Raw genomic sequence first — 12,149 nt, forward strand, 5'->3', positions numbered from 1 at the left:
CGGAATGGGTCAAGTCAATCACATCATTCTCCTAATGACGTGATCCCGTTAATCAAATAACAACTCTTTGTCTATGGTTAGGAAACATAACCATCTTTGATTAACGAGCTAGTCAAGTAGAGGCATACTAGTGACACTCTGTTTGTCTATGTATTCACACATGTATTATGTTTCCGGTTAATACAATTCTAGCATGAATAATAAACATTTATCATGAAATAAGGAAATAAATAATAACTTTATTATTGCCTCTAGGGCATATTTCCTTCAGTCTCCCACTTGCACTAGAGTCAATAATCTAGTTCACATTTCCATGTGATTTAACACCAATAGTTCACATCATTATGTGACCAACACTCAAAGGGTTTACTAGAGTCAATAATCTAGTTCACATTGCTATGTGATTAACACCCAAAGAGTACTAAGGTGTGATCATGTTTTGCCTGTGAGAGAAGTTTAGTCAACGGGTCTGCCATATTCAGATTCGTATGTATTTTGCAAATTTCTATGTCAACAATGCTCTGCACGGAGCTACTCTAGCTAATTGCTCCCACTTTCAATATGCATCTAGATTGAGATTTAGAATCATCTGGATCAGTGTCAAAGTTTGCATCAACGTAACCCTTTACGACGAACCTTTTGTCACCTCCATAATCGAGAAACATATCCTTATTCCACTAAGGATAATTTGACCGTTGTCCAGTGATCTACTCCTAGATCACTATTGTACTCCCTTGCCAAAAACAGTGTAGGGTATACAATAGATCTGGTACATAGCATGGCATATTTTATAGAACCTATGGCCAAGGCATAGGGAATGACTTTCATTCTCTCTCTATCTTCTGCCGTGGTCGGGTTTAGAGTCCTACTCAACTTCACACCTTGTAACACAGGCAAGAACTCTTTCTTTGATTGTTCCATTTTGAACTACTTCAAAATCTTGTCAAGGTATGTACTCATTGAAAACTTATCAAGCGTCTTGATCTATCTCTATAGATCTTGATGCTCAATATGTAAGCAGCTTCACCGAGGTCTTTCTTTGAAAAACTCCTTTCAAATACTCTTTTATGCTTTGCAGAATAATTCTACATTATCTCCGATCAACAATATGTCATTCACATATACTTATCAGAAATGATGTAGTGCTCCCACTCACTTTCTTGTAAATATAGGCTTCACTGCAAGTCTGTATAAAACTATATGCTTTGATCAACTTATCAAAGCGTATACTCCAACTCCGAGATGCTTGCACCAGTCCATAGATGGATCGCTGGAGCTTACATATTTTGTTAGCACCTTTAGGATTGACAAAACTTTCTTGTTGCATCATATACAACTCTTCTTTAATAAATCCATTAAGGAATGTAGTTTTGTTTATCCACTTGCCAGATTTCATAAAATGCGGCAATTGCTAACATGATTCGGACAGACTTAAGCATAGATACGAGTGAGAAACTCTCGTCGTAGTCAACACCTTGAACTTGTCGAAAACCTTTTTGCAACAATTCTAGCTTTTGTAGATAGTGACACTACTATCAGCGTCCGTCTTCCTCTTGAAGATCCATTTAATATCAATGGCTTGCCGATCAATGGGCAAGTCAATCAAAGTCCATACTTTGTTCTCATACATGGATCTCATCTCAGATTTCATGGCCTCAAGCCATTTCGCGGAATCTGGGCTCATCATCGCTTCCTCATAGTTCGTAGGCTCGTCATGGTCAAGTAACATGACCTTCAGAACAGGATTTACCGTACCACTCTGGTGCGGATCTCACTCTGGTTTACCTACGAGGTTCGGTAGTAACTTGATCTGAAGTTACATGATCATCATCATTAGCTTCCTCACTAATTGGTGTAGTAGTCACAGAAACAGATTTCTGTGATGAACTACTTTCCAATAAGGGAGCAGGTACAGTTACCTCATTAAGTTCTACTTTCCTCCCACTCACTTCTTTCGAGAGAAACTCCTTCTCTAGAAAGGATCCATTCTCAGCAATGAATATCTTGCCTTCGGATCTGTGATAGAAGGTGTACCCAACATTTTCTTTTGGGTATCCTATGAAGATTTACTTCTCCGATTTAGGTTTGAGCTTATCATGTTGAAACTTTTTCACATAAGCATCGCAGTCCCAAACTTTAAGAAACGACAGCTTAGGTTTCTCGCCAAACCACAGTTCATACGGTGTCATCTCCACGGATTTAGATGGTGCCCTATTTAACGTGAATGTAGTTGTCTCTAATGCATAACCCCAAAACGATAGCGGTAAATCAGTAAGAGACGTCATAGATCGCACCATATCTAATAAAGTACGGTTACGACGTTCGGACACACCATTACACTATGGTGTTCCAGGTGGCGTGAGCAGTGAAACTATTTCACATTGTTTTTAACTGAAGGCCAAACTCGTTAACTCAAATATTTTATTTCTGCGATCATATCGTAGAAACTTTTATTTTCTTGTTACGATGATTCTCCACTTCATTCTGAAATTCTTTGAACTTTTCAAATGTTTCAGACTTGTATTTCATCAAGTAGATATACCCATATCTGCTCAAATCATCTGTGAAGGTTAGAAATAATGATACCCGACGCGAGCCTCAACATTCATCGGACCACATACATCTGTATGTATGATTTCCAACAAATCTGTTGCTCTCTCCATAGTACCAGAGAACGGTGTTTTTAGTCATCTTGCCCATAAGACATGGTTCGCAAGCACCAAGTGATTCATAATCAAGTGATTCCAAAATCCCATCAGCAAGGAGTTTCTTCATGCGCTTTACACCAATATGACCTAAACGGTAATGCCACAAATAAGTTGCACTATCATTATTAACTTTGCATCTTTTGGTTTCAATATTATGAATATGTGTATCACTATGATCGAGATCCAATGAACCATTTTCGTTGGGTGTGTAACCATATAAGGTTTTATTCATGTAAACAGAACAACAATTTATTCTCTTACTTAAATGAATAACCGTATTGCAATAAACATGATCAAATCATATTCATGCTCAACACAAACACAAAATAACACTTATTTAGGTTCAACACTAATCCGGAAAGTATAGGGAGTGTGCGATGATGATTATATCAATCTTGAAACCACTTCCAACACACATCGTCACTTCACCCTTAACTAGTCTCTGTTTATTCTGTAACTCCCGTTTCGAGTTACTAATCTTAGCAACTGAACTAGTATCAAATACTGAGGGGTTGCTATAAACACTAGTAAAGTACACATCAATAACATGTATATCAAATATACTTATGTTCACTTTGCCATCCTTCTTATCCGCCAATCACTTGGGGTAATTCCGCTTCCAGTGACCAGTTCCTTTGCAGTAGAAGCACTTAGTCTCAGGCTTAGGACCAGACTTAGGCTTCTTCACTTGAGCAGCAACTTGCTTGCTGTTCTTCTTGAAGTTCCCCTTTTTTTCCTTTGCCCTTTTCTTGAAACTAGTGGTCTTGTCTATCATCAACACTTTGATGTTTTTCTCGATTTCTACCTTCGTCAATTTCAGCATTACGAAGAGCTTGGGAATCGTTTCTGTTATCCCTTGCATATCATAGTTCATCACGAAGTTCTACTAACTTGGTGATGGTGACTAGAGAATTCTGTCAATCACTATTTTATCTGGAAGATTAACTCCCACTTGACTCAAGCGATTGTAGTACCCAGACAATCTGAGCACATGCTCACTAGTTGAGCGATTCTCCTCCACCTTTTAGCTATAGAACTTGTTGGAGACTTCATATCTCTCAACTCGGGTATTTGCTTGAAATATTAACTTCAACTCCTGGAACATCTCATATGGTCCATGACGTTCAAAACGTCTTTGAAGTCCCGATTCTAAGCCGTTAAGCATGGTGCACTAAACTATCAAGTAGTCATCATATTGAGCTAGCCAAACGTTCATAACGTCTGCATCTGCTCCTGCAATAGGTCCGTCACCTAGCGGTGCATCAAGGACATAATTCTTCTGTGCAGCAATGAGGATAAACCTCAGATCACGGATCCAATCCGCATCATTGCTACTAACATCTTTCAACACAATTTTCTCTAGGAACATATCAAAATAAACATATGAAAGCAACAGCGCGAGCTATTGATCTACAACATAGATATGCTAATACTACGGACTAAGTTCATGATAAATTAAAGTTCAATTAATCATATTACTTAAGAACTCCAACTTAGATAGACATCCCTCTAATCCTCTAAGTGATCACGTGATCCAAATCAACTAAACCATGTCCGATCATCACGTGAGATGGAGTAGTTTTCAATGGTGAACATCACTATGTTGATCATATCTACTATATGATTCACGCTCGACCTTTCGGTCTCAGTGTTCCGAGGCCATATCTGCATATGTTGGGCTCGTCAAGTTTAACCTGAGTATTCTGCGTGTGCAAAACTGGCTTGCACCCGTTGTAGATGGACATAGAGCTTATCACACCCGATCATCACGTGGTGTCTGGGCACGACGAACTTTGGCAACGGTGCATACTCAGGGAGAACACTTCTTATCTTGAAATTTAGTGAGAGATCATCTTATAATGCTACCGTCAATCAAAGCAAGATAAGATGCATAAAAGATAAACATCACATGCAATCAATATAAGTGATATGATATGGCCATCATCATCTTGTGCTTGTGATCTCCATCTCCGAAGCACCGTCATGATCACCATCGTCACCGGCGCGACACCTTGATCTCCATCGTAGCATCGTTGTCGTCTCGCCAATCTTATGCTTCTACGACTATCGCTACCGCCTAGTGATAAAGTAAAGCATTACAGGGCGATTGCATTGCATACAATAAAGAGACAACCATATGGCTCCTGCAAGTTGCCGATAACTTGGTTACAAAACATGATCATCTCATACAATAAAATTTAGCATCATGCCTTGACCATATCACATCACAACATGCCCTGCAAAAACAAGTTAGACATCCTCTACTTTGTTTGTTGCAAGTTTTACGTGGCTGCTACGGGCTTAAGCAAGAATCAATCTTACCTACGCATCAAAACCACAACGATAGTTTGTCAAGTTGGTGTTGTTTTAACCTTCGCAAGGACCGGGCGTAGCCATACTCGGTTCAACTAAAGTTGGAGAAACTGACACCCGCCAGCCACCTGTGTGCAAAGCACGGCGGTAGAACCAGTCTCGCGTAAGCGTACGCGTAATGTCGGTCCGGGCCGCTTCATCCAACAATACCGCCGAACCAAAGTATGACATGCTGGTAAGTAGTATGACTTATATCGCCCACAACTCACTTGTGTTCTACTCGTTCATATAACATCAAACCATAAAACCTAGGCTCGGATACCACTGTTGGGGAACGTAGTAATTTCAAAAAAAATCTACGCACACGCAAGATCATGGTGATGCATAGCAACGAGAGGGGAGTGTTATCTACGTACCCTCGTAGACCGAAGCGGAAGCGTTGACGCAACGTAGAGGAAGTAGTCGTACGTCTTCCCGGTCCAACCGATCCAAGCACCGTTACTCCGACACCTCCGAGTTCTTGGCACACGTTCAGCTCGATGACGCTCCCCGGGCTCCGATCCAGCAAAGCTTCGGGGAGGAGTTCCGTCGGCACGACGGCGTGGTGACGATCTTGATGTTCAACCGTCGCAGGGCTTCGCCTAAGCACTGCTATAATATGACCGAGGTGGAATATGGTGGAGGGGGGCACCGCACACGGCTAAGAAACGATCACGAAGATCAACTTGTGTGTCTATGGGGTGCCCCCTGTCCCTGTATATAAAGGAGTGGAGGAGGGGAGGGCCAGCCCTCTCTATGGCGCGCCCTAGGGGAGTCCTACTCCCACCGGGAGTAGGATTCCCCCTTTCCTAGTCCAACTAGGAGTCCTTCCATGTAGTGGGAATAGGAGACAAGGAAGGGGAAGAGAAGGAAGGAGGGGGCGCCGCCCCTCCCCCTAGTCCAATTCGGACTAGTCAATGGGGGGGCGCGCGGCCTGCCTCTCCCTCTCCCCTAAAGCCCAATAAGGCCCATATACTTCTTCCCCCGTATTCCCGTAACTCCCCGGTACTCCGAAAAATACCCGAACCACTCGGAACCTTTCCGATGTCCGAATATAGTCGTCCAATATATCGATCTTTACGTCTCGACCATTTCGAGACTCCTCGTCATGTCCCCGATCTCATCCGGGACTCCGAACTCCTTCGGTACATCAAAACTCATAAACTCATAATATAACTGTCATCGAAACCTTAAGCGTGCGGACCCTACGGGTTCGAGAACAATGTAGACATGACCGAGACACGTCTCCGGTCAATAACCAATAGCGGAACCTGGATGCTCATATTGGTTCCTACATATTCTACGAAGATCTTTATTGGTCAGACTGCATAACAACATACGTTGTTCCCTTTGTCATCGGTATGTTACTTGCCCGAGATTCGATCGTCGGTATCTCAATACCTAGTTCAATCTCGTTACCAGCAAGTCTCTTTACTCGTTCCGCAATACATCATCTTGCAACTAACTCATTAGTTGCAATGCTTGCAAGGCTTATGTGATGTGCATTACCGAGAGGGCCCAGAGATACCTCTCTGACAATCGGAGTGACAAATCATAATCTCGAAATATGCCAACCCAACATGTATCTTTGGAGACACCTGTAGAGCTCCTTTGTAATCACCCAGTTACGCTGTGACGTTTGGTAGCACACAAAGTGTTCCTTCGGTAAACGGGAGTTGCATAATCTCATAGTCATAGGAACATGTATAAGTCATGAAGAAAGCAATAGCAACATACTAAACGATCGAGTGCTAAGCTAACGGAATGGGTCAAGTCAATCACATCATTCTCCTAATGATGTGATCCCGTTAATCAAATAACAACTCTTTGTCTATGGTTAGGAAACATAACCATCTTTGATTAACGAGCTAGTCAAGTAGAGGCATACTAGTGACACTCTGTTTGTCTATGTATTCACACATGTATTATATTTCCGGTTAATACAATTCTAGCATGAATAATAAACATTTATCATGAAATAAGGAAATAAATAATAACTTTATTATTGCCTCTAGGGCATATTTCCTTCACCTTGTTGTCATAACACTTTTGCTTACGGTCTACGAGGGTACATGGACAACACTCTTCCCCTCTCGTTGCTATGCATCACCATGATCTTGCGTGTGCGTAGATTTTTTTTAAATTACTACGTTCCTCAACATTGCGATGGTATTAAACAAGAAACATGAGGAGTAAAACTAATGTTGCCATGTGTCATGGCAACTTTGGTGGAAATGTTCTAGATACCATGATCCATGGACTATAAATGCCATGATCCACACAATATAATTCCCATGATACGGACACTAAATTTTCCATGGTCCCATTCAAAAGAAAATTTGCCATGTTGCAAAAAGGGAAGAAATTTGCCATGGTCCATATAGCTAAAACTAGTCATGCCACATAAACTACATTTGCCATGATCCATTAAACTAAATTGCCATGGTCCAAACAAAAAAAAATCTCTGTGAACAAAAGAAAATTGCCATGCTCCATAAACTAAATTTGCCATGCCCTCTTCAGCTTTGCCTTGCTCCAACTTCTTTCCTCATCTCTTTCACATTGGTTTGTCCTTCGTGGGGGCGGCCAAGCGCACTGCTCTCACCCCTCCCCATTTTTCCTTCTCTGCACACCCTCTCCCTCATCCTCTATCCTCACGACAACACGGCATGATTTAATCAACGACGATGGAAGCTGCAACCGTCGGTGTGGTCGAGCTGGATGCAATGACGCACCCAACGGCGAGCTATGAACCATCGATCACAGAGTTGCAAACTGCCGAATGGCAAGATGCACCTGCGGAGGGAGAGGGGGCGCTGCTGGAATCGACCATCAATTTTATTGTAACCAACATGGAGACGAGTTGGAACTGACCAACAATTTTGGTGGAACCAGCATGGAGACGAGTTGGAACTGACCAACAATTTGGTTGCGACGCCGAAGACTGTTGGGACCAACATGTCAACTAGTTGGAACCGATGCCCGGGTTCGCCAGAACCAGCGAGCAATTTTGCTACCACCGGCCGATGCGGGAGCTGGCACTAGCAGATGTTTATTCTGCAACTCGTGAAGCCCCGAGCTGGAATGAGCAGAGATTTTTGCCCCAAGTTGGACCAGCAGTTTTTTTTTTGCTGATCGACTGGAGCGTTTGTTCGGTGGCGATAGCTTTGATATTTGTCACAACCGGCAACCTCAAAAGCTTTCAATGAGAAGATTTTTTTGCTACGATGGAAGCTGCATCCGGTGAGCGGAGGCTGCAACGGGGGTTTGGGGGCGCTGAGCGTGTGACCATGCCGCTGGCAAGCGGTGCCGGCGGCGCTGAGCGTTTTGCCGGAAAGGAGGAAAGAGAGAGAGAGAGCGAGAGAACCCGAGGGAGAACATGAAAGGCATTTTTGCGAAAGCCAAATCCGAGGAATGAAAACACATAAATCATGGCGCTTCCGTCGCGACCGGGTGAAATTTGGGCCGATCGTCGGGGCAACACGTTCGTGCGAGAACCACCCCGTTCTACCCGTTGGATGATATTATATATCCACTCCTTTTGCCGGTTAACGGAGGGTGAGCCTCACGCGGAAAGCAAGAAGGCATGTGGGCAGGAAGCCATCCAGAGCCAGTGCGCGAGTTGTCTAAGGCAGCGTCACCACGACTTTGACGTGTTCCACGTGAGCGAGTGAACGTCACGGAGCCAGCAGGAAGGTAGCTTCAACGAAAGGCGCCAGGTCAAGTCAGCGTTCCCATCCTGCGGCCAGGCCCGATCCACACCACCGGCGCAGCAGCCGGGGCAGTCGTACGTGCCGCGCACGTGAGCATCGAGCCGAGCCGAGCCGAGCGGAGAGAGAGAGAGACGAGCCCATGCCGACGTCGGCATCGCCCTCGCACCCACTCCACCCATTCATTCATTCACTCACTCTGCTTTAATCATACGGCTCATCGCGTTTCACACCATCCCTCCCAGCCTTCGCCTCACCGACCGGTGGGCCGCATTGACGGTGGGCCCTGCCGGACCCGCACGCCACGATGTGAAGCTTGGAGCTGGACCCGAAAATATGCTTGAGAAAAGAAAAGGCAAGCTGAAATTTAGGAAAAAGATTGACCACGACGTGCTCTGCTCCGCCTCGTCCTCCCCGCGTCCCCGGTACCGACCGCCGGGCCCAACGACGAGTTGTTTTTATCGCGGCTGCCCCTCTGTGACCAACCAGGTCCACGGAAGGTGCCTCGCACAGCATAACATAATCCGCGAATAATATTCTTTTTTTTAATAACCAAAGAAAGATACCACTCGTACCACCGAAAGATGCCTCGCATTATTTTACTTATTATTATTATTATTTGGCGAGCGATTATCACTCATCATCAATTATATCAGCCACGGTAGGTGGTGCGGCGGTAATGAGAATCGATAAGGACGCGCGGGCGGCGTGGGCCCGGCCCGAAACCGCCTGGCGGGCCGCAGCTGGATGGAACGACGCCACAGCTGTATGCTGCCGGGCCCGCCACTCCCCCACTTGCGTCTCGCGGCTCCCACGTCGTCAACTATGCTGCGTCTGTCTGTGCCTATCTATCCCCCTTCCCCGGTATTTACCCCTCAATTTCCTACGAATTTCTCGCTCACGTCTCTCCATTTCACCGCACCTTTGCCCCCAGAAATGCCCACTATTCACACCCCAACTGCCATCGGACGCACCAACCGCGGAATTTCACGCAAGCCCAGGGGCTTTACCCGACCCTCGCCAATAATTCGGCCGCCCACGTCGGGCACGGGCACGAAACGGGCCCCACCACGTCAGAGCAATAAAGATCTCTTCTCCACTAAGCAAAAAAAAAACCCGTATTATTTTATTTTTTATTTTACTATTGGAGTCGGAGAGGGTAAGCGCAGCGCGCACGCTTCCGTCAGGGCCCGGCCCGGTTTCTTTCTTCTTCTATAAAACGCGGCCCGGCGGCACCGGGATATCTCCCCCATTGTTTCCTCCCCCACAAATCTCATCTTCTTCTCGTTAGGGTTAGGTCTCTCCGGCGCGGCGCGGCGCAATCCGCAAATCCCGACGACGGCGCCCCCCTGAGCCAAGCAGCGAGCGGATCCACTCGATCTAGTCCCATGGCCACGGCGGTGCTCAGATCCCACGACGCGCTCGCCAACAGGATGCATCTCGACGCCTTCGCCGCCTCCCCCCAGGCCGCCAAGCAGCGCCGCCGGCGCCACCCCAAGCCGGCCTCGCCGCCGCCCAAGGTGGTCGCCGGCTCTTCGCCGCCAAAGTCAGCTCTTTTGGCGTCTCCGGCGTTGAAGCAGGCCCCCGCGGCCGGCCGTCGGTCCCCGCCGGCGAAGCCTGCCCGCAAGCAGCCGTCCCCGACCAAGGAGAAGCCCCGGCAGCAGCCCATCGTGATGGAGGCCGTCCGGATCCTCAAGCGTGGCGAGGAGCCCCCGGCCCCCTCACCCGCCCCTTCACCTGTCCAGGCCCGGGCGCAAGCCCCGCCCGCGGACAGGCGTCTGTGGTCTCCCTCCCCTGCCTCACCGCCCGTCGTCAAGGCCCGGCCCCAAGCCCCGCCAGCGGACAGGCGCGTACGGTCTCCTCCCCCAGCCTCGGCACCTATCGCGTCGGCCCGGGCGCAAGCCCCGCCGGCCGACAAGAGGGCGCTCCGGACCACCAGCCGGATCGGCCCGCAGCAACCTGCCGTCGTCCCGACTAAAAAGATGGTGCCAGTCGCCATCGCAACCAGCTACGCGGGCCCGGCGTTCTCCGCCGCGGCCCCGGAGCCGAGCTCCCTTCCCCTCCCAGGGTTCTTCTTCCGGCGCGCAGAGGAAGAGGCCACCCGCGGCCTCCGGTGCCTGCTCCGCATCGGCGAGCTCTCATGATGACGGCTCCCCCTCCAGCAGCAGCGTGTGCGCCCCCTCCGCGGCCGCGCCGTTCTGCTCTGCTCCGTCCTCCCCCTCGTATCACCGCCTCTCCACCGGAGCAACAACAAGAAGAAGAGGTGGTGGTGGTGGTAATAACTCTCCCTGACTGAAGGATGGAAGGATTTTATCTGTGGATGGTCGGTGTGCGGATGGATCCGGCGGCAAGCTTGGCCGGATCAGATCCCGGCTCCGTTCCGATCGAACCCTTCCGGTATTTTTTCAGAGGAAGGGTCATCGGGGGAGCGGAGGTCCGGCGGTAGGGTTTGGTGGTGGTTGCTTTAGGTTCGCGCGTTGCTGCTGCTGCTGCACAGGTGTTTGGTTCGCCTTGATGTCGTTAGGTAGCTTGTTAATTGTCGGTCAGTCAGAACGATTAAGGGTTGGTTCTTGGTTTAGGTGGCGATGATCTGGTAGCTAGGGAGTGGGTCTCAGGTTTGGTTGCAGTGATGATAATAATGGAAGTTTATGTGTGCGTGTGTGGGTTGAAGGTTGAGTTTAAGGTATGAGTTATGAGACTGAGAAGTATGGAGTAGTTGCATCATCAGCTGAGCTATGTGTAGTTGGTGTAGCAACTGAGAAGTGTGTGCATCAGCTAGGCTATGTGTAGTTGATCTAGCAACTGAGTTTATCTCCTAGGTAAGAGTTGTTCATGTTCCTTTGTAAGATATCGAAGTCTGTATCGGTCGATGATAGTGTTATAATCCGTGAAATAAAATATGTCAGTGGTAGATTATATGAGCCCTTGTCTTGAATCTTGATGGTGTGTGATCATCATCTGTTGTTGATTCTTGTTCATAATGATTTGGTGAACTTGCACAAGAGTCTGATAAGAATTCACCGAGGTCTCTGCCTTTATGATGACCCCATTATGATCTGATGATAATTGGTATCCACCAGTGATGAAACATATCAGTGATAGTTTGCAATAATTTGCAATTCGTTTGGTTTTGGGCTGCTGTGGAGTGCTGGCTACTTTGCGTGCTCCGTAGCCTTGTGTTTGGCAGGCCTTGCTTTCTTAGGAGGTGGTGGTGTTGATTGAATGCCACCAGCACTTGTCTCTCTGGCTAAGCAAGGCCAAATCATGCTCCATTATCTACACCTAACTTCGCTGGATGTTGATGCATCAGCCAACAACCGTATTACAACAATTCAGTTTGGTTGACTCAGAAACTTGCCGAACGTGGTGACGCGTCTGC

General features: G+C 47.1%; 1 protein-coding gene across 1 annotated transcript; it reads left to right on the forward strand.

The window, feature by feature from the left end:
- The first annotated feature begins 10,002 nt into the window (after positions 1–10,002).
- LOC125515145 (uncharacterized) lies at positions 10,003–11,686 on the forward strand. The gene has a single exon (XM_048680585.2). It carries the CDS (start codon positions 10,159–10,161, stop codon positions 10,912–10,914), a length of 756 nt encoding a protein of 251 aa, XP_048536542.2. The 5' UTR covers positions 10,003–10,158; the 3' UTR covers positions 10,915–11,686.
- The last annotated feature ends 463 nt before the right edge of the window (positions 11,687–12,149 follow it).

The sequence above is a fragment of the Triticum urartu genome, chromosome 6A, assembly GCF_056163025.1.
Source record: "Triticum urartu cultivar PI428250 chromosome 6A, HENAU_Tu73, whole genome shotgun sequence".
NCBI classification, from domain to species: Eukaryota; Viridiplantae; Streptophyta; class Magnoliopsida; order Poales; family Poaceae; genus Triticum; species Triticum urartu.

Excerpts from the sequence above, each read along its gene's own strand:
- LOC125515145 (XM_048680585.2), top strand. The coding sequence starts at position 10,159 with ATGGCCACGGCGGTGCTCAGATCCCACGACGCGCTCGCCAACAGGATG.